Source organism: Aspergillus sydowii (assembly GCF_001890705.1).
Source record: "Aspergillus sydowii CBS 593.65 unplaced genomic scaffold ASPSYscaffold_2, whole genome shotgun sequence".
NCBI lineage: Eukaryota > Fungi > Ascomycota > Eurotiomycetes > Eurotiales > Aspergillaceae > Aspergillus > Aspergillus sydowii.
Window position 1 is genome coordinate 357,188 of NW_024467860.1, and position 26,097 is coordinate 383,284.

The 26,097-nt window shown below is 49.8% G+C and overlaps 8 protein-coding genes across 8 annotated transcripts; 3 read left to right on the forward strand and 5 right to left on the reverse strand.

Moving 5' to 3' along the window:
- Positions 1-2,880: 2,880 nt before the first annotated feature.
- Positions 2,881-3,330, reverse strand: ASPSYDRAFT_54789 (uncharacterized protein; the record flags this gene model as incomplete). The annotated part of the gene is made up of 2 exons (XM_040848910.1): positions 2,881-2,893; positions 3,113-3,330. The coding sequence occupies 2 exons, from the start codon at positions 3,328-3,330 to the stop codon at positions 2,881-2,883; spliced, it is 231 nt and encodes a 76-aa protein (XP_040705629.1).
- Positions 3,331-3,809: 479 nt separating this feature from the next.
- ASPSYDRAFT_54790 (glycoside hydrolase family 2 protein) lies at positions 3,810-6,530 on the reverse strand (the record flags this gene model as incomplete). Its single annotated transcript, XM_040848911.1, has 4 exons — positions 3,810-4,601; positions 4,664-4,899; positions 4,955-5,388; positions 5,440-6,530. 4 exons carry the CDS (start codon positions 6,528-6,530, stop codon positions 3,810-3,812), a joined length of 2,553 nt encoding a protein of 850 aa, XP_040705630.1.
- Positions 6,531-7,349: 819 nt separating this feature from the next.
- Positions 7,350-11,950, reverse strand: ASPSYDRAFT_54791 (uncharacterized protein; the record flags this gene model as incomplete). Its single annotated transcript, XM_040848912.1, has 5 exons — positions 7,350-7,857; positions 7,908-9,115; positions 9,719-9,957; positions 10,019-11,770; positions 11,836-11,950. 5 exons carry the CDS (start codon positions 11,948-11,950, stop codon positions 7,350-7,352), a joined length of 3,822 nt encoding a protein of 1,273 aa, XP_040705631.1.
- A 2,216-nt stretch (positions 11,951-14,166) lies between these two features.
- On the forward strand, positions 14,167-15,952 carry ptcG (type 2C protein phosphatase PTC1; the record flags this gene model as incomplete). The annotated part of the gene is made up of 2 exons (XM_040841578.1): positions 14,167-15,441; positions 15,503-15,952. 2 exons carry the CDS (start codon positions 14,167-14,169, stop codon positions 15,950-15,952), a joined length of 1,725 nt encoding a protein of 574 aa, XP_040705632.1.
- A 715-nt stretch (positions 15,953-16,667) lies between these two features.
- ASPSYDRAFT_85527 (mitochondrial 54S ribosomal protein mL67) lies at positions 16,668-17,815 on the reverse strand (the record flags this gene model as incomplete). The annotated part of the gene is made up of 2 exons (XM_040851532.1): positions 16,668-17,453; positions 17,525-17,815. 2 exons carry the CDS (start codon positions 17,813-17,815, stop codon positions 16,668-16,670), a joined length of 1,077 nt encoding a protein of 358 aa, XP_040705633.1.
- Positions 17,816-18,208: 393 nt separating this feature from the next.
- Positions 18,209-20,127, forward strand: ASPSYDRAFT_54794 (putative UV radiation resistance protein (UVRAG); the record flags this gene model as incomplete). The annotated part of the gene is made up of 2 exons (XM_040848913.1): positions 18,209-18,286; positions 18,352-20,127. 2 exons carry the CDS (start codon positions 18,209-18,211, stop codon positions 20,125-20,127), a joined length of 1,854 nt encoding a protein of 617 aa, XP_040705634.1.
- A 685-nt stretch (positions 20,128-20,812) lies between these two features.
- Positions 20,813-24,616, forward strand: ASPSYDRAFT_194802 (uncharacterized protein; the record flags this gene model as incomplete). Its single annotated transcript, XM_040843701.1, has 6 exons — positions 20,813-20,963; positions 21,045-21,909; positions 21,962-22,950; positions 23,006-23,053; positions 23,106-23,395; positions 23,449-24,616. 6 exons carry the CDS (start codon positions 20,813-20,815, stop codon positions 24,214-24,216), a joined length of 3,111 nt encoding a protein of 1,036 aa, XP_040705635.1. The 3' UTR covers positions 24,217-24,616.
- A 370-nt stretch (positions 24,617-24,986) lies between these two features.
- On the reverse strand, positions 24,987-25,386 carry ASPSYDRAFT_40380 (uncharacterized protein). The gene has a single exon (XM_040846074.1). It carries the CDS (start codon positions 25,351-25,353, stop codon positions 25,138-25,140), a length of 216 nt encoding a protein of 71 aa, XP_040705636.1. The 5' UTR covers positions 25,354-25,386; the 3' UTR covers positions 24,987-25,137.
- Between the last annotated feature and the right edge of the window lie 711 nt (positions 25,387-26,097).

The following is a 26,097-nucleotide window of genomic DNA, read 5'->3' on the forward strand; positions in this document are numbered from 1 at the left end:
CCGTAAGTTTCGTTGTTTTCCCCACGGAGCAGCACCGCGGAAATGAAGCCCTTATCGCGGTCACGTGTGATAGGGAGCGGCGCGTTTCTTGATACCTTCATACGCGCTTTTCGGGACGCGGAGCCTTCAAATGGGCCACCAGTTAATAAGACAGTGCTCAATCCTCACGCTCGTTTAAGGAGTCCTCTCTTTTCTTTCCTCCCTGTTTATGTACTTTTCTAGGGCGTCACCCCGAAGATCAGCTGCCATTTGCCAATCCTTCTCAAATGGTTCAGTATTAATTCCCCAAACTGCCTCAAGATACGCGTCACCACGGCCATTGAGTACTTCAGAAGGGCCAGCAGTGATGTTTAAAAGGGCAGTCAAAGATCACTCGGCAACAAATGCTAGACCGCTTCAATCAACTCTTCCAGGCACTAACGGGAATGCTGCGGCAAAACCACCTACTCCACAGTCTATTGGCGTGAAACGGAAGATCGAGATAACGAGCACGAAATCCAATCTAGGGTCTCTCCACAATGCTGTATATTTTGACGAGAATGATTTCGACGACGATGACGATATAGACTTTGAATCACCCGATCCCTTTATACCTCCAGCGAGGATTGAGAAAGACAGCCTAGAGGAACAGAACTCATTCAAGACTGCCAAAACCCATCTTACACAGTCCCAGGATGAATCGCTATCGACCATCTCGGTTCCAAAGAACGACCACAAAACAGACATCAAGTATCCAGACCTTCCGCCAGTTCCGCCTGATGATAACCCTGCTCCATCGAGCAGCATACAACTACCCTGGTCTTCATCACCTCCCACACATTTCCAAAAGCCCGCTGCTCCTCGAACCGTCCCGTGGCGGAAACAACAAGAGAGCGATGTTATTGTAATAGAGGATGATCCCAAACCCAAAACGCCCGCGCGCCCATCCTCGACGGCCCCATGGAATAAAACAGCCAGTGCAATTAAAGAGGAGCAGAAGGAGCTTCGCAGACAAAACAAGAAAGCGCAAGCCGAGAAAATACAAACAAGCACCAAGCAACATACGCCTCGTACACAGGTTGCTTCTATATTTCTGAGTGACGAGCAGCGCCACGTCTTGAAGGCCGTTGTTGAGAAAGGAAAGAGTATCTTTTTTACGGGTTCGGCAGGAACTGGTAAATCAGTCCTCATGAGAGAGATCATCAAGAAGCTGCGGGATAAATACAGAAAAGAACCGGACCGCATTGCAGTCACAGCTTCCACTGGACTTGCTGCGTGTAATATTGAGGGTGTTACACTGCACAGTTTCGCGGGTATTGGGTTGGGAAAAGAGCCTGTACCTGAATTGGTAAAAAAGGTAATTTTTTCTCTATTGTATCTTGTTACATGCATTCCCACTGACATTCTGCAGATCAAGAAAAATCACAAGGCCAGGAATCGCTGGCTGCGCACGAAAGTTCTGGTGATTGATGAGGTGTCTATGGTCGACGGAGATCTGTTTGATAAGCTCGAAGAAATTGCCCGACAAATAAGGAACAACGGCCGGCCTTTTGGGGGCATCCAACTTGTCGTCACAGGTGACTTCTTCCAATTGCCTCCGGTTCCAGAGGGTCAGAATCGAGAAGCGAAGTTTTCATTCTCTGCAGCCAGCTGGAATACTGCAATACAACACACAATCTTGTTGACTCACGTTTTCCGTCAGCGTGACCCCGAGTTTGCCGACATGCTGAATGAGATGCGCCTGGGGAATCTCAGCCCTCGCACAGTACAGGCTTTCAGGGAACTCTCTCGGCCGCTCGATTTTCACGATTCCCTGGAAGCTACTGAACTGTATGGTTTCTTACTCTCCTGTTGATATCTACAGGCTAACATTACATGTCCAGGTTTCCCACGCGCTATGAAGTAGAGAATGCAAACGCCGCTAGAATGAGCCGGTTGTCTGGTGAGACGATGACATTCAATGCAGTGGACTCCGGAGCTATCACGGATGCTCAATTTCGTGAAAAACTGCTCTCCAACTGCATGGCCCCTCCTACAATTCACTTGAAAAGGGGTTCGCAAGTTATGCTCATTAAGAATATGGAGGAGACTCTCGTGAACGGGTCGATTGGTCGGGTAGTCGCCTTTATGGATGAAGCTACATTTGACTTCTACGTGGAGAATGAGAACGACTTTACGGGCGACAAATTGGACAGCGGTGATGAGGAAAGGATGGCACGTTCTCGCAAGAAATTGAAAGACATGACTCACAAGGATGGAGGTATTGTCGTCACTAAAAAGTGGCCTCTGGTTTGTTTCATTCAGCCCGACGGAACCGAAAGGCATCTTCTTTGCCAGCCGGAAACCTGGAAAATCGAGTTGCCAAATGGCGAAGTACAAGCCCAGCGGCAGCAAGTGCCCTTGATCCTTGCATGGGCCCTATCCATTCACAAGGCCCAGGGTCAAACATTACAACGAGTGAAGGTGGATCTTGGCAAGGTCTTCGAGAAAGGACAAGCCTATGTTGCTTTAAGTCGAGCTACATCCAAAGCCGGTCTTCAAGTGCTTCGGTTTGATCCGCGCAAAGTCATGGTGCATCCGAAGGTCATTGACTTTTATCAGAATCTCGTCCACGTCAGCGACTTGATCAAGGCGAAACCGGCCAAACCATCGCGGGCGATAGGAGGCGGTACCGATGACGATTTCGAGCAGGAGTATATGGACGAGCTTATCGCCGCACCCGAGGGACGATAATACCGTACATTGTTTTGATTTTTATTTTATTTTTTCCTTATCATGATCGAGCCTATTTTCTTCCACTGCCTTGATCACCATTTCTCTACCTGCAAATAATGATATCCATGGCGCACTGACTCGCGTATTTATTTGAGGGAATAGATACTACACTAAAGTGTGTTGTCATTATGGCGTCTTGCTGAACTCAATGTTTCTACAGCAACTGGGAAGGTGTAGTGTGCCACATATATGGATCTATATGAGAAGATATCCATTGTTGTTTATAATAGTGGTACTTAGATCCCTCCTACAATACAAAACCAAAACAACAAATCCCACCCGGAATCATGCACCCAAATCTTACATTTTATCTATCCCAATAACCAAGACTCAATGACCCGACTTCGACCGATTCTGCGACCCAGTTCCTCCCTTCTCCTGATTTGGGTTTGTCGGGCCAGGCTTGTTTGCCCTCCGCGCAGCAGCAATATTCGGTTCATCGGCCAGTATGTGGGCATTCTCGTTCTCACGCTCGTGAACGGCGTTTTCGTAGTCGTCAATGGGGGCGTCGTCGTCCACGACGCCCTGGGCTTTCTTGGGTTGCAGTGGTGGCGAGGATATGGGTCCCTTGGGCATTTTGGCTGTTGTTGTGAAGATTCGTGTTTATTCGATATAGGGTATTATTGTTGTTGGGAAATTGGAGGTTCGGTTTGTGTGAAGCGGGTTGTCCTCATCCTTATATAGCAGAGATGATGATACCATCATGACGTCCGCAGGTGGGTTGGGGACGTCATGCACAATAAATCGGTTAGGATGATCTAAACTACTTGCGACGAATAACTAGAGGGTTTGTAAAGAGTATAGCAATGGGAAAGCTACTGTGTGGCGTTTGGCTTGCGTTGTATAGTGGAGTCTAGTCGAGTTTAGGTATACTTGCCATGCGTCTCGCATAGTTGTGTTTTAGAATATCATCACATTCTATCTTCATGGGACAACTACTAAAAGACAAACATAAGCCATTGCGCAATAATCAGATACGCCCGTAAAAAAAAGGGCAGAGCACATTCCAAATTTCGAGATAACTAGTATCTTCTCCCAATACTCTTTCTACGCATTCACACCCTATCATCCTCCAAATAAGTCCAACGTGGTATTCCCTCCTGGGCTTCAATCCCCTTCACAGTAATAACCTTGTCCTCTCCCGGTACAACGTCAAAGCCATTATCGCTAAACCAAAGCCCAGGCCGCTCTTCAAACACAAGTCCTTTTGTTGGCTTCCCAGCCGTAACCCTAATCGCGGACTCGGGGGCGGAGTATTCCACCTTCACGCCGCGGTCTCCCAGGTTAAGATACTTCAGTGGTTGTGGCCAATCTATGTCTTGGCTGATTGCTATATCATTGACGATTAGCCTTGCAGATATAACAATTGGCTGGTTGGTTGGGTCTTGAGTATAATCTATNGTATCGGTAAGAACGTCGGTTGTCCCATTCGGTTGAATTTGGATATTATCAAAGGAGGAACGAGGCTTGATATCTTTTCCCGTAGCAATTGATATATACCGTACTTCAATAGAGGCGGATACAGGCTCCAATATACTACTGGATACCCAAACATCAAAGCGCGAGGAGCTAGGCGGTCGAGCATGTCCGGATACCCATTCATGGTATGTACGCGAGACGCCAATTGCTAGGGGTTGTGAGGCTCGTGCAATGGCGTAAAGCGCAGGTTTCTTGATAAGGAAGTAGTCGACGACAGCCCAAGAGACGGTCGGCCAGCAGTCGTTTAGTTGCCATACGAGAATGCCGCCGCAGCGGCGGTTCTGAGCGCGGCCCCATTCACGGCGCCAGCTTCTATACGCGAAGGCCATGGTTTCAGATTGGGCAAGTTGGGAGAGGTGGAGGTATGACTACTAGTGTTAGCTTTCTTTTCTTCGATAGCAGCTAGTTTGGAATAGTGGGTTCGTTGTACCCTGAAGTCCTGCTTGACCTTGAAGTTTTGCAGGATGTAGGAGCCTAGACGACGTTCGTGGTCCCGAGCTTTATTACGGAAGTCCATTGTCAGTGATTGATGGTATTTCTCTGCTGGTTTGTCGATGAAGGCATCGATTGTGTGCATATGGGGGTATGCTTCCATGCCAAATTCACTAACAAATCGACCACCCATCGAGGGGAGATTTTGGTACGACTGCATAGTTCCATGCCAGACTATAGTAGTTAGTGAATATGCAGAAAACATACAATAAATGCAGAAACGGCGTACCATCCCACTGGTGGATATCCCCAATTGTCGGGTCTGTCGTATGCTTCCCACCTCCCCATGGGCTGCTTGGATGGTAAGGAAGACCTGGGCACTCTTCTTCTACCACCTTTGGCAGGAGATATTCATAAATATACCGAGCCGGGAAAGAAAATTTCAGCCAAGATTCAGGGTCCTTATCCGTGTCGTAGTCGTACGTTAAGTTGTATGTCTGTTGAATCTGGTAGTCTTCGTTGTTCCCAGCGTATATGACGATGGAAGGATGGTGACGGAGGAGTCTCATATTGGCTCGAGCCTCCTCCTCGATTGATGCAAGGTACTCGGGGTATGTAGGGTATGACGCGCAAGCAAAAAGGAAGTCCTGCCATACCATGATCCCGAGCTCGTCGCAAGTTTCATAGAATATCTCTGGCTCAAAAATGCCTCCTCCCCAGATGCTACCAGCTCATCAGAGACCAATTTATTTGCATAGAACATGAATAACATACCGGATCATATTCTGGTTCCCCTCAACCATCAGGTTCAACCAATCCTGATATTTTGCCTCTGTCAACCGAGGCAAGAAGCTCTCCCCAGGAATCCAACAGGATCCACTTGCGAAGATATCGATGTTGTTCACCCGGAAGTAAAACGACTGGCCATGATCATCTTTCTCCTGTACCAGCTCAACATGGCGGAATCCCACCTTCTTCGATACTTCATGCACCGAAGTGTTTCCTTTGAACAACTCCGCGCGCAGCTCGTATCTCGTTTGTTGTCCATATCCATGGGGATACCACAAGGCCGGCTTGTCGAGCTTGAACTTCACTTCCACCACTCCATTCTCCCCAGCTGTGGTCTCAGAACTGAAAACAACCTCCCCTTGCACTCTCAATTGGAATTGAACCCGTTCTGCGCCCCTTCCTGCAGTCCGTACATGGAGCGTCCCAGAACAAGAACCCAGATCCTCAGAAACAACACTCTGCATCCACAGATCTTCAATCTTGTCCACATAAGTCTCCAACCAGATAGGTCGCCAGGGCCCAGACGTAATCAGAATCGGACCCCAGTCCCAACCCCAGTGATATGCCGCCTTCCGGGCCCCAAGACGCCCTACCTCGGTCTGGTGTGCGATATACCTATGTTCTGGGTGGCTGTCGACTACTCCACGGCCTCGTCGAATGGGAGATTCAAAAAGGATCTCTAATCTATTCGGATTCGATTCAGGTTCTGACCATATTACAACGTCCGTCACATCGACCCGGTACGGGATGAACATATTATCGGATTCAAGGACCACAGTGTCGTTCAGTCTAGCTGTGGCAAAGGTGTCCAGGCCTTCAAAGAAAAGACTGCATCTTTTCCCTTGAGAATGTTGCTCTAGAGTTGAGAAGGTAGTCCGGTAGATCCAGTCCCGGTGACCGACCCATTCGACCTTCTGCTCATTGAGACCCACGAAGGGATCTGGTATGATCTCGTTGTCGAGGAGGTCCTGGTGGACGACAGACGGGACTTTGGATACAGGGAACACCGGTCCATCGTTTGCGTCCCTAAATGTCCAGCCTCGCTCTAGGGCTATGGATTGGAATGGTTTCGACATAGTTGAAGACTTGAAGTATGTACTCAATTGCAAGAGCCAGTCGGACATGGGCAATGGTCTTTTTTAATTATCCCCTCACTCCCCCGCGTCATGCCTTGATTCAGATGCTCAACACGTCATTTCATTAATGGGTACTAGGATTATGAGCCAGCTTACTCCAATCTGCAGTCGAAAGGAAATCGCAGATCCGCTACGGGGAGAGTCCCCGGGCCTACCTGTTCATGGAGACCGAGCCGGCTGCGAAGTGCCAAAATAGTAAAGCTTGTCAGGCAATAGAAACACCATATAATCTACTTGGATATCTATATTTTGGGACAAATGCTCCCTTGGGTCGTAGCCACTGTGTTATTAACTCACCGTAGCTCAACTTTCTTCCCTAGATCGATACTTTCATGCTATTCGTCTCAGTTTCGCTCTTCTCCGCGTGATATGCTTTTTATCATCGCCTTATTGGGTTCACTAATATCCAGTTTCTGAGACAATTCACAGCTAGAAGTGACGCTCTCGAAATAGCGGACCTTTGATCTGGTACTGGTAAGAGCAAAGGTGCCATGATGTTTCGACGGCAACACATCCAGTCGAAGAACTGAATGTGTTGGTCTCCACGCCACCAATATACCAAGCTTTAAGAGTCGTTTCGCCTGGCTGCTTGATGGACTTGGTGCATACATGCCGGAAGGGTTGAACAAGCTGGCCCGACGAACTAGACGCCTTCAGACTGGTAATAGGCCCGATATTAATGGCCTCGATGAACGCCAAACTCGGTCCCATTTTGGCGATCAGCAAGGCAGATTGAAATGAAAAGGCGCTTGGCACTTTCTAACCCCAGGAACTGAAATCACCGAATCCGCCGCCTCCCTTGAACTTCTTCCGCGCCGGCTCTGGCGCTGGCTCATCGTCTACAAACTCCACAATCTCGTCCTCGTCCTGGCCAGCCCTCTCAGTCAGGGCTGCTTTGAGATACTTCCCGACTCCAGCGGAACCCTCATCCTTAGCCGCTCCAGGCCCGCGCACTCGCTTTCCAGTCCAAGTGACCTGGTCGTCTTCCGCGCGCCGGCTATCTTCTTCCTCGTCTTCGGCAGCCTTGCCTTCACCTTGTTCTGCGGATTGTTCCGTCTTCTTCTGCTTTAAGAATTCTTCAAATGGGTCCACGAAAACGGTAACATCGATGATACGGATGTCGGGTGTTGGTTTGTTAGTTGTCGCATTGACGGGGTGAGTTTCGAGTTTGTTGAGTGTTGGTGATGAAGGTGTTGGGTCGTCAATCACATGGCCGAAAATTGTGTGCTTGAGGTTCAAATGAGGCAGAGCACGATAAGCAATGAAGCTGGGAATGTTAGTAAACATCTTCAATTTGCTGATAGTAGCCGAACTTACAACTGACTGCTGTTTGTGTTCTTCCCCTTGTTTGCCATACTGAGTGTTCCCCTAGAATCATGCTTGAGAGGACCCTCAAACTCGTCGTTGAAGTATTTTCCCCAGATACTCTCGCCGCCCCTTCCAGTACCCGTAGGGTCACCTCCCTGAATCATGAATCCCTTGATATTGCGGTGGAAAGACACGTCCTTGTAGTAGCCCTTCTTCGCCAGTTTGATAAAGTTCCATACTGCCTTAGGTGCATATTCCGTGTGTAATTCTAGATTGACATCCCCAGACGTCGTTGAGATTCGAGCGTATCCCTTCTGCTTCACCCGACCCCTCTTCAACATGTAATCTTCATCTGACAACAGTGCTAGTTCAGCCGACGTGTGAGGCGTCATCCCTGTGCTAGTGAACGATGCAGCAGCCAACCCAGTCGTGTATCTTGCGGCATTGTAGGGTACAGGCTTCCCACTTTGGTTGGATGCAGTTTTCTGTAACGACTTTGCAGGAGCAGCGGCCTTCGCCAGCGCCGCACTCGCAGGTGTATTCCCAGTACGCTGGGCTCTTTCTTCCCGAGCCTTAGCCACTGCCTCCCTCGCCTTTAAGATCTTCGCAGAGCTTCCCAGCGCATTTGCATTCACATTCCGAGTCGGATCTTCCCTCTCGCGTAGTTGCTCATCAGATAACCCGCTTTCTCCTTCCTTGATATAATTGAACGAGCTCAAGTTCCTAGACTCGATATTCTGCGGATCCTGCAATGTGATTATATCCTTCCGGCTAAATTCCTCATCCGTCACAAGATCCCGCCACATCTTGCCCTTAATATTCAACCGCTCAACTGTATCCCACGCAAACACATTTCCAGTATTCCGCAACGCGACAACATGAGTGTTATCCGTAAGGACCTTATACGTGACGGGATCGATATATTCGCCGGCATCGTTCTTCGCGATCGTCAACTTAATCAGATCCGAGCCCTTGAGGGGCGTTCCGTCAACCGGGTTCGTCCCATGCTTCTTAATCCAGGGTAGAATGTTTGTGAGGTCGAAAACCGTGCCGGATTGTGTACAGACAGGGTGCTCAAAGGGTTGCAGCGAGAGCGAACAGAACTTGAAAGGCAGGCGCCTGAAAGACGCTCCGCCGGCTCCAAGTCTAGCCCTGCCAACGCCAGCGCCAGCGCTGGCTGAATATGCGTCGTCCGAGGCCCATTCCGAATGTGTGATCTATGAATATCATCGTGATCAGTGGAAATCTTCTTTAGATATAAAGGAGGAAAACGGGGAGTTGCATCGTACGTAAAGTTTATCAGTGCCTGGAAGAGAGCCGCGTTAGGTTCTGTATCATAGACGGGGTATGATTATACTGACCTTTGCCCATTTTGACGACAATTATACTGTGAGTCGGACTGGGTCTTTTTGTCGGGGTCGCGAACCTTGAAATGATGTAGTTTTCGAATAGAGAAACTAACCTCTTTTAGTTAGGCTATATGTACCCTGCCTTAGGCATGAATGTGTTCCAAGTATGAACAGTTTCAGTGTCCGACCAGCTTGTTAAATTAAATATTAACTAACTAGTTATGTAGTGGACAGGAACATAATATTGGTACCCACTATGTGTGCGTGAGGTACGGTATACCTCATAAAAAAAAAGAAAGAAAGAAAAAAAAACAGGCTATACAGTTCGTGAACATGAGATAGACTATTTACTACGCTAAAGATAAAATCACGGTTTTGTTCCAGTTTTCTCTACCATAACGCCTCAGTGCCTTATTCGTGCTACTTATAATCGTTATATTGTCGTTCAAGGTCGATCACCTTTCAGACAACGGAGGGTTGGTATCGTAGAGATACGATCCATCGGTTCCCGAAATCGATACCATGTCGTCGACGAGTACCAAACTTTCGCCAGGCTATCTGGGGAATTCCAATGTCCGCAACAGAGAGGTTCCAGGAAGATCCTTCTCCAGCTAGCAGAGCATTAACTAGACCAGTCTTCGGTGCTCCAAGGCAAACAATCGATTTCGAATCGACACGCAATTGCCCACTCTCGACGATCGTCACTTCTCCTGTAGTAGATTCCGAAAATTAGATAGATTGCCCACAATTAATAGACGACGAGATGCTTACCAGTAGTAGCAGATATTCCGGACGGAACATCGACAGATAACGCATCGAGTTCACTCCGATTAACCCAAGAAATCATCTGAAACGCAGTTGCTTGGTCATCCGTTCGTAAGTCGTTGAACGTGAGATGAATACCAAATAGTGCGTCCAAAACCAAATCAGGTTCGAATTCAGAAGTTGATAGTCTCGGAGAGAGCTCTTCCCATTTCAGGAAGCGGCCGCCCATCTTCTTGAAGATTTCAACCTGTTTACGGCAGCTCTCAAGCAATTCGACTTCTTGTTCGATTCCTAGCATACACACCGTTACACGGTGGCCGCGGTTGCGCAGATGGCGAGCAGACGAAATAGCCCTCGCTCCAGTCCGATGGTTCCCAACGAGTGCCAGGATGGTAGGTGCAGCTGCATCGCTATTTAGAAGGCCAACAGCCGCCTCCGCAATACTCCTTCCAGCATTCTCAGTAATCATATCTTCACTCAAACCCACTTCGCCAATCGCAAGCTGCTCGACTTCGAGAATTTGTAGAGGACTGACAGTTGGACAGCTTCTATTTGTAGTCGCAAGTCGTAATGTCGCGTTCGACACGCTGGGTCCCGTAATTGGAGATGCTGAAACGTGTGTTTTGGTAGGAAGCGGGCTGTTTGTTCGAGAGCCGCTCAACTGATGGCGCCCGACGGTATTGATCTGTGCTGGAATAAGCGGTTGCCCAAGGATTCCGCTTCCTTTCCGAGACGCTCGGCCACGTACCGACAGCCTTGAAACGTCGCGTCCAGAAAAGGTCCCGCTGCTGAGTTTCGCATCGCTTGGTTCATGGTCGGTGGCCCTATTATCACTCTCCTCCTCCGGGCTATCATCAAGAACATTTTCCGTCCAGTGTAAGTTCCGGCCTCCGTTGGTTCCGGGCTTTGGAACCTTCCTGTTGAAACTAACTAACCGTGCTTCATCGGCAGTTGTGTCATCGTTCCTGATCTCCTCAAACACCCGTCTCTTGTCGAATTTGGAAAGGTTACTTGCAAAATCAAATTCGCCCAGTTCCTGGATGTCCGTTGCCTCTTCAGTTGCCCATCCATTGACTTCTTCCGGATAACCTTTGGTTTTCTTCTTCCGTCGTTTATTATTGAGTGTTCCACTCTCCTTATACGGCTGCGGGGAGTTCAACATGCTTGGACTAGAGGGTTCGACAAAAGCAGTCTGGCGCCACCCCTTGGTCTTCGGATTCGTATTAAGGGCCCCGTTGTGCTCGTTATAGATATTCTGCCCCTTCTGTTTTCCTGCGCGACGACCACGAACCGTGCCATAACGACTGGCAGCATGGACCGGCGACTCTTCAACCGCATGGAGAGGAGGGGGCTGTAGCTCCTTCCCCGGCTCCACTTGCGGGGTTGGAATGCTGCTCACATTCAGCTCTAGGTTACTGAACGGCTCGGTGAGGGTAGCTGGTGTTGTGTGTGATATGTGGTGAGATGCGCTCTGCGGTGCAGGATATTGTCGGGCGCTTGGGCCATCTATTAAACTCGATTGAGGTTGCGCGCTCGGATGAACCTCATTCGAAGGTTTTGAGAAACTTAGAATCGCCGGGTCCACGAACTGTTGCTGTACTTGGTTTCCCGAAATCGGCGGCGCCACATTCCTGGTTACTTGCGGTGCAATCGCGGCTTGCGTGCTAGGTCTATCGGATGGTTTCAAGGAAAGATCCGCGATGTCTGGTGCTTCGATGGAGTATGCCGGGACTGGATAACCGATCCACGACAAAGAAACTAAATGGTTACCTCGTTAGAATTGTACAGAGCACAATACGCCGGAAATATAGTAACGGACATACCATTCTGAAGCATCAAGCGTTGACCGATGACATCCGCAACCACCCCCTGGACAGTAGCGCCTGGAGGTGCTCGGAGAGTCACCAGCACATTGTAGCCGATGAATTCAGAGGCCATGATTGCGAGCTCTTCTAGACTGGGTGATCAAGCCGGTGGCCAGGTAGAGCCCATAATATGGAGTCAGAGAAATTTAATTCAGAAAGAACGTAAGAGAAAAGCTGACAATAACGCTGCGCTCGGGATAGTGATGCCAACGGAAGTTGTCAACCCTTCCGTGGGCTCCTACTCAAAGCTCTGGCTACAACGTCACGTGGGGTGGTATTTATCCTTATCGATAAACGCTGCATGATTGTTCGAGAAGCTTTACGGCTTCTGACGTCGGTTGCAGTTCAAACTTTGCTAGCATAAAGCGCTCAATTGAATCCTTTTTGTCTCACCTATCTGGGGGAGGTGGCCATGTTTTCCCTCTTATCCGACGAAGCCATTTGGCAAAAAAAGAGATGACAGAGAGAAAAGCAAAAAGAAAGAAGCAACAAAAGAGACTAATGACTATTTGTTGGACACCCGCAAAGTATGTATTTCTCCACTGAACAAAAGTTTACGCCATCATTGAACATGTCGACATTAATGATCCCGGTGAAGGCGGGAACTTCACCTTCATCAATGTCAAATTGCCAAGGTCGACATTCACCGTTTGCACATTGAAAGAAGCACTCACCATAGCGTTACATAGGGAAAGCTCGCTTATTGCTAGCGTAGAAATGTAGAGGTATAACTAGGCCTTCCATAGCAGTGTTTAATGGGAAATCATGCACTCTTTTCAATTTGATCTTGTAGAGACGTTTACACAGAACAACCTCGATTGACCAAAACAAATGGTGTCATAAATTTCAACCCAATCATAAATTTACAGGTACAAGTACTCAAATTGTTGAATAGTTCACCGACATGTTAAATTCAAGGACGGGAGTAGCTAGCAGTAAGGTTGTTGATCGCCCTGACCACACTGGGCAGAGGCTTCCTTCAGTTCGAGGAAGCCAATCAATGTTAGTCATCCCCCACGTCATCAGTCACGTGTGAGAAATTGTCGCGGTTTTGCCTGATTAGGAATCGTCTTGCATACCCCAGCCCAAGTCCAGGCTTCGAATATGTGGGAGCATGCCCCTGGTGGGAGCCTGGAGCCTCCCGTTATGAAGGTCGACGTACCGACACAGGGTCGTATCTACAGGGTAGTTTGGTTGGGCTTCGCAAAGATCTGGCTAGGAAGAGACCCGTTTCCCACGCTATGCCTAATGCAACTGATGCCCCCCATTGCTCTGACGCCATCCCCCATGCCACGTTGGGGCGAATTCCTAACCGAGTTGTATGGGGGCATGGATCGGGCAATACGTTAGGTAGCTGTCATCGAAATCTGGGCAGAAACCCCATAGTTCGATCGTAAATCTAAAGTTCTACCTAAACTGTGGCCTTCAACGACTAGCGACAAGGAATTCGACAGCAATTTAGAAGGACTGTTCGGGGGCTCCACCCGTTCATGGTCACGTTTATCGTTAAGTCCGACTCTGCCGGTGATGATTGGAAGTCCGCTGGCATCCATCTCGTTCTGGGCAAATTCACCTTACTGCATTGACCTATGCGTATGAGACTACTATTAATAAATATCCATCGATCCCTCCTCCACCTTCCTCAGTCTTCCTCCCTTCGACAAGTCGGGCCGCTATAGCTTTCCTCGGTCCAGAGAGTGAACTCTCTCGTACCTAGTGCCTCCGTGAGTGCCTTCAATCCTTCCAGCTCCGCCAGTCTGGCTTGTGAATATCGATCGAGGCGCGCAGCGGGGTGGGCTTAGCACTCCGCGCCCGAGACAAACAATCCCGGTCGTCTAGGCCAGGTTGGATAGAGAAACATGTGGCCACCCGTTTGAAGCTCGTGCTTGATGTTTATTAGTTATTGTTGTCGGGTTTCTCTGAGATGAAGCCTGAATTCGTGCTGTTCTGTCAGCAACTTGCATTGCCCGACGACAGTGCTGATTGAGCATCATTTGAGGCTTCAGAATGGCCGCCCACCCATTCACCCCCACGGCTTCAACAGCTGTCACCCCATATATCTAGTTACTAACCGTCTCCTTTTCATTCCAGCGCCACTACTTCGGCTCCCCCGCCGTTCTTTCGCGCTACGTCAACCGTGCCGTTCGCACATATCTATCGCCGTCTCCGCTGCTCACCCGCCGTTCCCTAGAAACCGTACCGTACTTGCGGGGCTGAAATCAGAAGTTATTCAAGCTGGCAGGAAATAAGAGGAGAAGTTTTTCTGGTCAGGGTGGGTTGCTGAACAGGATGTTCAGTGGCTCCTCGAGCCCACCCAAAGATAAATCGGACACTGTTACCCGCTCCGGTGCCATCAATACCCCGTCGCTAAGTATCCAGACCGAGGATCCCAACGAATCTCAGAAGAAATCCTCCCCTCCAACTGGCTTTTTTGCTCGCAGAGCAAGTGAGGAACAGAGCCCTGGTGGCGACAAGAAGCGCCGAAGCAGCACCGTCTCAAAGGCGGCGACATTCTTCGCCAACGCAAAGAACTCCTTGAGCCTCAATAGTCCGCGAACAGACAGTTCTTTCGGCTACACTATTCAAGAGTCTCCCTCTATCCACAAATACGGAAATATGGACCCGGCGCTTAATGTTCCACAAGGTTCATTGAACAATTCTGCGGGCGAATCTTTACCAACTCTTCGGTCGTCTTTCAGAGTCGGTGTTACGGAGGATCGGAATAAAAAATGTCGCCGGACTATGGAAGATACACACGCCTATCTTTACAATTTTCTTGGGAACCCTGTACCGTCCGTGCAGATCGATGATCCTGATCCAAATTCTAACTCCGGAGATACCTCGCCAAAGACCGGAGAGCCTGCCCCAGTCGTCGAAACGGATAATGGGTATTTTGCAATTTTTGATGGCCATGCAGGTACTTTTGCTGCGCAATGGTGTGGGAAAAAGTTGCATTTGATCCTGGAGGATGTAATGCGCAAGAATCTCAATGCGCCTGTTCCCGAACTTCTCGACCAGACATTCACTGCTGTTGACCAGCAGCTAGAAAAACTACCCGTGAAAAACAGCGGTTGTACTGCAGTTGTTTCACTGCTCAGATGGGAGGATAGAGTTCCCACGTCACATTCAGTAACCGGCTCGTCTGCTATCGGACCCGCAGCAGCGGCAGCTGCCAAGGGCGAAGCCAATTCAGAAGCCGATGATACGCCCACGCAGGAAGCAGCTGCCACCCCTGTTGCCGCTGTGCCTCCTAAGCTACGGGAAAAAGCCATTCGCCAGCGTGTGTTGTATACCGCAAATGTTGGTGATGCTCGTGTTATTTTATGTAGGAACGGCAAAGCCCTTCGTCTGTCTTACGATCACAAAGGCAGCGACGAGAACGAAGGGCGACGAATCGCGAACGCGGGTGGCTTGATCTTGAATAACCGCGTCAACGGAGTTCTTGCGGTGACTAGAGCTTTGGGTGACGCATATATCAAAGACCTTGTCACTGGGCATCCTTACACAACGGAGACTGTCATCCAGCCAGATCTTGATGAGTTCATCATTCTGGCTTGCGATGGGGTGAGTTAACGAGACATTATTTCAAAAAGAATTACAATCAGTGCTAATAAAAGTTTTGCAGCTCTGGGATGTGTGCAGTGACCAAGAAGCCGTCGATTTGGTTCGCAATGTGTCTGATGCCCAGGAGGCATCCAAGATCCTGGTTGATCATGCCCTCGCGCGGTTCAGTACTGACAACCTATCCTGTATGGTGATTCGTCTTAACGCAGACCGCCACCGCCATGTTGCCAGCCGGGCAGTTGACCCTACTTCTGTAGAGGGCCAAAACGCCGCTGACCACAAGCGTGGTATAAGCGAGGCTGATAACATCGTCGAAGGTGCCAGAAAGAGCATGGCTAGTACTGGGATAACAGACGAGTCAGAAACACTCCAGAAGGTACATGAAGAGGGAGAAGAGAAGCTAGAAAGGTTATCGGGCGAGGAGCCCGAATTGCAATTGTCTGTCTCGCCAAACGCCCCGGCGAGAGAACTCAATGAGCCGAAGAAGCCTGATGCCAACAACAATCAATAAGTGACATCTGCAACTGAAGATCTCGAGACCATTTAAAGAAGAAATAGAAGCGAGGTTTGAAGCTATATCTACAAAATCTTATACATTTCTGTTTCTATTCGCGGTCTTGTTTTTCTTTCCTTCTTTTTTGTTGCTCCTCGTCTTATCTCATATCTTCTTGCCCTTCTATTCTTCCCTTCTTACTGTGGCTTAGCTATTGGCGTTGATCGCGAACTGCAAGAACCCCTCAATTGTCGTCATCGGACCTGTACATTAGATTTTGGTGATGCAGATGTTCCAGCTTGCACCATTTTCTGACATACGGGCTCCCCGCCCAATCCTTGCCTCAATTTTTGTTCCGGCGCACTGTCTGACTGGCCAAACTCTGTGATTCCTCGCTCACTGTTGGGGGTGAGAGCCTGGCTGCGTCACAAGTGCCCCTCCGTGTATTTATATCTTGATGTCATGGAGCAAATTTGATTGGCAGTTTGGATATACAAAGATACTGAAGAATTTTATTTGCTACAAGGGTTTGTAGTGGAGGCCATTTGAATAAGTTTACAATATACTGTCATTTTCTGTCTTCTAAACGCCAATCACCCCCAAGCCAAACAGGAGGGAGTCTGAGTTCTAAAAATACAAGGCGAGGAAAGCAATATCTCCGACAACAACGTGGAAAAGGAAAATAGTGCACATGGAAGACATTTAAATACAGGGGTCAGCTAGGCCTGCAGGCTTAGGATGAAGCGGGATCCTTCTCCGTGAAAGCCTTATCCGCAAGTACTTCAATCCCGTGGTAGAGCGGCTTCTGTCCTGGCATCACATGGTCGCGGGCGAGATCCAATTCGCCATGCAGGACTCGTACCGGCCAATTCTCGGCGTATCGAGCGTTGTGAATATCGGTCCAGAGAATCTTCACGGGGTCTTCCGCCGACCTGCCCTCAGCGGATTCGCGCTTGATATCAGCGTCCTGGGATTCCTGGACTTTGTACGTGATCTGGTCCGAACTTAAAGTGGCTTCCAGGTTGGCAATCCGCTCCGCATTTTGGTTTGCCTTCGCCTCTTCCTTCTTGCGAGCCTCACGACGACGTCTTCGTGCACCGCGGCTCAAATAGCCTCTCTTGCCATCGGCAAATCCGTTATTGACTTCCTCCTCCTGGATAGCCAAAACGGCAGAAATATCGGCGACGCTGGTAGCCTTTTGGTCCATGACAACACGGGCTCGGTCCTTCTTCTCCATCAACCAGCCGATTTTGTCACCATATTTCTCGTCAAACTCCTTGGCCTCTTCGGGGCTTCGCGGTCGCTTCTGGTTCAGGAATTCCTCTGTGATCGTGACCATCTCTCGCGGCGGAGCGAGCTGGCGCTGCAGGGAGAATTCGCGGAGAAGATGGAATGCGCGCAGGCCAACTTTGGAATCGTTGAAGTGAACGGAGAAGTAGGGAACCCACATGTCCTTTCGGAGCGTTGCGGGAACGGTTTTCTTGCCGTGGTATACAAGCTGGCGAAGGACGTTGTTTTTCTGTCAAATGAACAAAAAAGCAGCGTCAGCAAAGATTAGAAGTATATTATCCCCAGAACGATATCACTAACCTCCAGATATCTTGTCAGCGAGTAGACCACCTGATTCGTGCGAATATTATGGTAGACAAAGATGTTTTTGCCGTGTGTCAAGGCATTCAGGGCCTTCCGTAACCGCACACCTTCTTTCACTTGATGTGTCTTGAAGGCATTCGAATTCTGCTCCCGGGGCTTTCCTTGAATGATACTTTTGTTCTCGATAGGTGGACGACGAATGATATTCCAGGTACCAATCTTGGTCGGATCTAGGATCTTTTCGAAGGTCCCCTTGAGGGTCTTCTTCTGGACTGGTTGCGAGGCCATTGCGGCCAGAACGCGGGTCTGCGCCTCGCGTATAGTGTGTCGAAATCGGTCGGTCGAGGATTAGAGCACGAGATACTCTATTGCATTGCAGGTATCGATGGGGTTGTGCGATTGGAGAAGTGGCTTGTTGGGCAGAGAGTTGTAAGGTGAAGGGCGGATCATCAATTTTTCGGCGGCGGAGTCCAAACGGGGGAAACCGCCTCGACTACCAAGCCGGGAGCTGTCCAAGTGGAGTTGGAGGTCATTGAACCTCAACGTCGACCTCGAGAATTCGTTCCTTCTTTACATTTACACCATCTTCAGCACATCTGTTGTCTGTGGAGTTGTTTTCTTTTATATGGCGACTGGATGAAGACAAGACCAGGCCCTTTTAGGTTCCCTTGACGGCTCGCAATGGCAGCCAACACTTCCGATGGGCTGATCAATGACGGTATGGGCAATCGCCGCGACAGACCCTTTATCTATCCATCGGTGAGTTTCCCGTTGTATTGGGTCTCTTTAGAGTCTACTAGAGTGCTGACAAAATCGCGCGATAGAGTCGGAAGCTACGGCATTTACAAGGCGTGTCCGTACGGAACCTTGTTATTGACCCGCCAAGTAGGGCCCGAGGGAAGACGATCGATGATGAGGATATTCCCAACTCCCTGGAGACACCATCCAAGATTCTTGCTCAAGATGCTGGACGATCCTTATATCACTCGCGTTCGTTCACAAACTTGAAGTCTTTCCCCGCATCGAGCGACCAGATTGTCCGTCCTGAGGCGCGACTCCCTTTGCGACAGGCCCGCCGAAAGAGTACCCTGCCATGGAGCGACCCAAACCCACAAATAAGGCAGGTGAAACTGGAGGACATTACGCGTAGCCGTATGGCAAACACTTGGTTTTCGATCCATTGCGACGGCATCGATGAGCCTGTGTACGTGAGCGAGGTCGTGGAGGATGCGATGAATCCTAACTTCCGTGCTTTTGACCTCAATTTTTGCGGTCCACTAGTCTCGCGCTTAGATCATCTTATTCTGAGGTTATGGGTGAAGACAGCGACCATGGATGATTATATGGTGCTCGTGGAATTGCAACTACATTTACAATCCCTCCAGTTTCTGGGACGATCACTGGACAACTTCCACCAACCCCTGCCTTCGAACTCCATTCTTTTCCATTTCTCAGATGGTGTGTATACAAACTTGACCGATATCCCCCCAGTATGGGCACCGATTTCTGCATCAAGTTCCAAGTCGAGTGATTCAGCTGCCCTGCCGACCTCATCGTACGACGTACTGATGCGGCTTGCGAACTTGGACGAATGCATACAGGATGCTTTAATAACAAGAGAAAGGCTGGAATCTCAGATTAGTATGATTCTGGAGGAAAACCAGCATGCCGTTGAGACGACCAGCGAAGCGTCCCGGGCTCGGGACAAGCTCGCGCTCACCAAAAACGCAGTTTCAGGCGAGCGCAAACAATTGCGCCTTGCTAGCAAACGCAAGGAAGAGCTTATCGCTAGTATAAAGGCTAGAAAAGAAGCTATGAAGCGTGGGACATCTGCCCGGGAAACGGTGCATGGCCATCTTCCCGACGCGCGAGTGAAGTTGGGTTCCAGCACGAAGCTGTTGGACCAGAATACAGAAGAAACAAAAGGCCAGATTCGGCGCATTTCCGAAGACATACTTGAAATATACCCGATTGAGCCGATTCACGATAAGCCGCTGGCCTTCACTATTGCTGGTATAGCCCTTCCCAACTCAAACTTCACAGATGTTGATCGCGATTCGGTGGCGGCAGCACTTGGGTATACCGCACATTTGGTTTATTTGCTGTCCTTCTATCTCTCAATACCGGTGCCATACCCAATAACACCGTACCTGTCAAACTCGTTGATCCAGGATCCGGTGTCTACCTCTCTTCCGCAGAGGATTTACCCTCTCCATCCGGTCAACGTACAATACCGGTTCGAGTATGGTGTGTTCCTACTGAACAAAGATATCGAGTTTTTGCTTAACAAACAGGGACTGCGGGTCCTTGACATTCGACATACTCTTCCAAATCTGAAATATCTCTTGTATGTTCTCACAGCGCGGTCGTCGGAAATCCCCGCAAGGAAGGCTGGAGGAATCAGGGGATTGCTTCCAGGGCGCCTGACACCTAGTCTTTCCCGCCGAGGCAGCGAAGATAGCGCGGTTTATGGCGAGACTGTCATTCCTCGACGAGGCGCGAGCCCGATGTTGAAATCAAATGGGGAGGTGGCACTAGACAAGGGGAAGAAGCCGATTACCTCCGCTCCAAGCAGTTCGGCATCGTTTGGGGTGGCTTAACGGGGCAACGGTGCCAAATGTAACTGCGCTACTTGGCTAATATTGGTATCGCCGATGGGCGACGAGCCCGCGTGTAGCAATTATTTGGGATTTGGCTGCGGCGTGTTGGCTCTTTTATTATTATCTGGGCTCCTCCAGTACCTGTACATACTTATTAGCATGGGCCGATACCCCGCATAACTGGAGGACGCTTGTGAATGGCGTTTTGTATATTTATTGATTCTGAATCTGAACTGACCAAGGGGTAGTAGCAAATCAAAGAGCGCAATAAAGAACACCTTTTCATAACGTGCGCAAATTAAACGAGCAGGGGTCCGAGTTCTTGGGAGTTCCTATTGATAACAAGGTCACGATCACTGGTCTCCGCTTCATATCGCGTCCACTCGGCCACTCGACGCAAGGGGACTCTCTTCACTACCCCGCATTCATTCAACGGCCGTCTCAGAATGGCTTTCGAGTCTCGAGTCTTCACATTTCTTCAGATCGAGTCACCTGTACTTCTTTGATCTCACCGTGCAGTTAAAAAGTCCCCGGGGGCGGCTGATAAACGACGCTTCCCCGACTCCAACTTCCCCACCGCTTTTTACGCTTTCTGGCGGTCGTCGTCGCTTTGCATCGGCAAACCCCAGACATTTTCCCATCCACCCCATCTGCATCTGGTCTCGGCAGATCTTCTTTAGTGATGATGGCAGCACACGACGGGCAGCAGGATAGCGGCCTCTACTCTCGCGAAACATCTGCCCGCAGATCACAATCGCCATCGAATACCCAACATCGTCGCGGCTATCAGGCCTGCGATCCGTGTCGCAAGCGCAAAGTCAAGTGTGACCTTGGGAGTGAGTCCATGTCCTGCGGGGAACCCAGCTAGTACACCCCGAAGGCGCAGCACGTCGATACTGACAGTAACTTCTTTCCAGGTGTTGATAACCCCCGCCCGCCACCATGCGTACGATGCCGACGTGAGAGTAAGCGCTGCGAGTTCTCCGCCACACGGCGCAAACGCAAGACTTCCGACGTGGAGAGCAATGTCGATGATGTTCTTCGTCGCGACAAGCGAATGATGACCGGGGATACTGCTCCCAAAGCCGAGCATTCACCCAGCGCGATATCCTCTTCTTTCCCACAGCCAGAGCTTCCTACATTTGACACCCCCGGTCAATCACAGACAAAGTGGATCAACAAATCCCCTTCGAACGGCCATCTACCGCAACCGAGCAAGAGTTACGGTGCGAACTTACCTACGTCTACGACGCAGTTCACGGATTTAAGAAATACAAGGCACCCGGTGTATTCCGTTGGAGAGAGGTCGTCTGTTCCAAGGTTTAGCCTTGAGGGCAACCAGCCCATGATGAATCGTACCGCTGTTGAGCTACTATCACCTGCGATCAGTAACAGCCATGATGCTTTGCATCTTTTGTCGGAGGCTGCCGGAAGGACCGAGGACTTGAATCGCCAAAGCCTGGAGAACCGGTATGCTGCGACACGACAGTCAGGCTCCTCGTTTACCTCGCCCATGTCGACTATGACGCAAGCGGGAACCCCACGAAGCGCAGGCGGCTCGTTTTCACGACAAAATACGTCAGGAACTGCGCAGTCTACAAACTACTTTCAGGGCAGTGGACTGGCTTCCGGGGAGACCCATTTGGACTCTCGCGACCGAACGAGTTCTGCAGGGCACACCTCAGACTCGAGCTATCTGGATGCTGTCAAGGCATGGTCTCGGCTACGGTTTGTCCGTGCGGGCTGGCTCTCGGTCGAGGAGTCAATGGCCTACGTTGCATAGTAAGACACCGCTCCCTTCTCGGACATCTTCTTTTACTGACTGTGGCCCTAGTTACTATGAGCACCTCGCACCTCTGAGCCCAATCGTCATCCCCGACTTCTCACATCCTTCAACACATCGCACTCTCCTCACTGATGAGCCGGTCCTGGCTGTAACGATCTTGACCGCTGCATCGAGACATATGAAGCCGAGCGGAGACGGCGCGCATTCCCGAGCCTTTTACATACATGACCGCCTTTGGTCGTATTTGCGTGGAATGATTGAGCGCTTGTTTTGGGGCCAGGAGAAGTTTGGAGGGAACGGCATCGGCATCAACAAACCTCGGTCCTATTTAACGACCACCTCCGCCAAGATCAGTCACAAAGGAAACCTGAGATCTTTGGGTACGATTGAAGCTCTGTTGATTCTTACGGACTGGCACCCACGCAATCTGCATTTCCCTCCTGGTGATGACGAGAACGCACTAATTGATCTCGACGTGCACACTGGCTTGCACGACAAAGATCTGGAGAATGATCATGAAAGCACTGCCAATCGAGGCTCCAGCGGCGCACCAGAGGGCAGACTGGCCTTCCAGACATGGCTGGAACCTGCATGGCGGTCAGACCGGATGTCGTGGATGTTGCTCAGTACTGCGCAAGCGTTAGCTTTCGAGCTGGGCGTATTTGACAACAAGAGCGATGCCAAATTATCTACTGAATCGTTAGCTGAGCAAACCCGGAAACGTCGACTTCGCCGCCTCATCCTTGTGTATATTACGCAAAGCAGTGGTCGTCTGGGCATACCCTCTATGCTTCCACTGACACAGTGGTCGGATGATATCCAGCCGACTCCTCTGACTGGTTCCAAGGCCAACGAGATCGATAAGATGCATGATTGCTGGCTTGGCATATCTAAGATTATGTACAAAGCCAATCAGTATCTGTTTGCATCGAATGAACAGACGTCTGAACTTATACGGAGTGGACGCTATCGAGATCAGATCGACCGATTTCAGCCTTTCCTTCGAGAGTGGCGGCAAACCATTGATTCCACTGAGCGTGAGTGCCTCCCAAAATTCTGCTTTCTTTTTATGGGAATACTGATTATTTCAAGTGCACCCGGCGATGAGGCATATCTTGATGATTGAATATGAATATACTCGTGAGTTTACGATATCTTCCTAAATCTACAATAGAGACTGACATTTTTAAAGGGGTATATGTCAACTCCCTAGCATTACAAGCTGTAGTCGATCGGTGGACAACAATGTCAAACGAGGCGGCTCAGGCTAACAACAAACCTGGTTCTGCAACCGGTAGCGGGTCGTACAATGTATTGATGGAATTATACCGTGTCAACGAGCCTTTTATTCAAGAGGTGGTGGATGCATCTCGCAAAATCCTGACAACAGTGCTTGAGGACCTTGTTCCTGGGGACCATTTGAAACATGCTCCTGTTCGGACCTGCTTCCGGCTACTCTCCGGGATGATATTTATTCTCAAAGTAAGCGCTGAAGTTCTCAATTATGTGTACCTGTCACTAACTAACCTTGTCAGACCTTCACGCTGGGCGCCAAAGAAGATGATGTGCGCATATCCCTTGATCTTCAAGATCGCACCGTCGAAGCACTACGAACGTGCGTTGTTGATGACATCCACCTAAGTCATGCCATCGCCCGCCTCGTCGAGCTTTTGACAACAAATATCCGCACCCGCTTCCTCCGCTTCGCTCCCCTTGACCGTAGCGGTGATAACGAAAGCCATGATCGGACGTCTGCACCAACATCCCGAGCCCAATCGCCACCAACCACGCGTCGCGACGCCATAAACAACCACACCTGGACGCCAGGACACTCCTCAGCGCAAAACCAAAACCTGGGATATGCAGACACCCACCCGCCGGCAACAACAACACCCATAACCTCAGTTCACGACCCCCTTGCCGGCATCCCAGCACAACCCATCAACTCCTCAAACATCAACGTCAGCTTCATGCCTCCCCCACCATCAGTATATTACAACTTCTACGAACCCCGCACCACCACGCCCTCAGGCGATATGGACGGTTCAGGCTCCTCAGCCATGCCACCTCAGTCTATGGCAGAAAACCCGAACCAACCCGGAGTTTCAGACTGGTTTGCACTTCCGCTCGACCAGTTCTTTAACTCTTCTACTGCGGTCGTGGACCAGGGACTTGGTGGCACGGGACCCATGGTGGGAGAGTTTGATATGCTTGAGGTCTTGCTGAATGAGCAGTATGACGGGAGCGGCGAGGGGCTTGAGTCTGGAGGCGGAGGGTTGTCTTCGCAGTTTATGCAGTCATAGTAACTTGACGGCTTTGGTGTTTCTACGAAGTCTTATCTTAAAAATACCCTGATGATTGTGCGAGCTTGTATACTGCGATTTAACTTGGCTACACAGTGGGCGGTTCATTGCTGTTTAATGATATCGTTGGTATGATTTATATATTATTATGAGTTGTATGATAACGTGAAATGCTTTTTTTTTTAGCCTGAAATACTACACTGCATTTTCGTGGAGGCCTACTAACATAAAGGACGTAATAGTCCGTTACTTTACACTTACTCGCCACTTCTGAATCGTAGCACCATCCGCGTCTTCTGTGGTTAGTTTCAACTAGAGATTACTCACAGTCTGGGACGCGCCTTCCTTACAAGGATTGATTAGCAGTTGAATTCCAGAATAGGGAGTAGCAACCAGTACTGGGTTTTCCCACCTGCCCGGCCCACACATGGTCCATCGCACCTGCCTGTTAAAACAGCGCGGACGATAATTAAGGAAGGTGCGACTGAGACAGATTTTGTACAGCTCTAGCGTTTGATGAACAATGTAGTTAAAGCAGGGGCTGCGCCAGCTTCATGGCTGGACATGTTTGAGACGAGATGACAGCCGTAATGACAAGCATGGGCATTGAATGCGAGTGTATTCGAACATATGGGGCCTAGAATGGTGATAAGTGATACCAGATACACTGGCTAATTTCATACAGATGTTAACCCAGGCATGTGAGCTGGAATTGGAATCCGAAAGCGCCTTTATCGTTTCTGCTCAGATTGCATCAAGGTGAAACCGTGATTGTTGCTTGTCAACGCCACACAGTGCCCACTGTCGTCCCAAGCTCAGTGACTCCATCACTGCTACAGTTGTTTGGAAAGGAGCTGTGACTGTCGGCCCTCAGTGCCTCGTGCTCTCTGGTAATTCTTGGCTTATCAGCAAATCACAGTGCTACATTGGACGCCGTCGCCCCTTCACAGCTCTGGCAGGCTCGTATATTGCGAGTTTCCTTGGGGCCAACGGGATTTTCAGAGTATTGCTGTCACATTTGTCAATGAGATCCGGGTGCGGGAAGATTGCATGAAATCGACCATGATTTGACGGTCCTCGAGCTGAGGCCGCGAATGCGATGGAGTAACTGCCGATCAAAGAGTTGCCGAGAGACATTGAGTACGGAGGATTTGAGTTGGACACCGTAGATACCCCGCGTGGAAGGTAACTTCGAAGGTCCAAGGCACCTCGGAGGCTCGGTGTAGACTGGAAGTGTTGACAGGGGAAGAGAGCAGACGGCAGGCTTCATGTGACCTGCCCAGTGACTGCTGCTTTTTCTATTCTCACTCTTCATCCTTGACTTTTCACAGTCTCCAATTCCCCTTAAGGTTGTTGGTTGTTGATTGTTCGTCTCCCTCGGTCGTCTCGTTGACTGGTTTTGACTGAACTCTGGTTCACAGCATCTGCCCCTGAACCCTCAGCCCACCGGAGCCGCCAATTCGCCGCCGGCGCTCTCCACACTTGTTGATTTCTCCATCGCGGCATTTGCGCTCCGCCGCTCAATTCACAAATGATGATTGTGGGCTGAACTTGGCCTCCCTCCAGCCTTCAGTGGAGCAGTTCATGGTCCAACGAGCTTGAGCCCCGCATGGGCCCCCAATGCTGACGCCCATCGAAAAGCTTCCTTGGCCCCCTAACCAAGCTAGACAAGCAATCGTCATGGGCAACTCCACAACTGTATAGTGGGCTTTCCCTCGTGCCTGGACACGAGGCACGTTCATGCCAGGGACATGGCTACCTTACTGATTCTGCTGCTACTGGCCAATTTGAGCTTTGGACTTAGTTCTGCTGTGTTTGATCCGGGTCGCCGGTCGTTGTAACTCAGCATGAGTCGCAGTCCAATAGCATGCATGCTCATCA

Bases quoted from the DNA above. Each gene is read 5' to 3' on its own strand.
- ASPSYDRAFT_40380 (XM_040846074.1), bottom strand. From the start codon at position 25,353: ATGTCTCTCGGCAACTCTTTGATCGGCAGTTACTCCATCGCATTCGCG.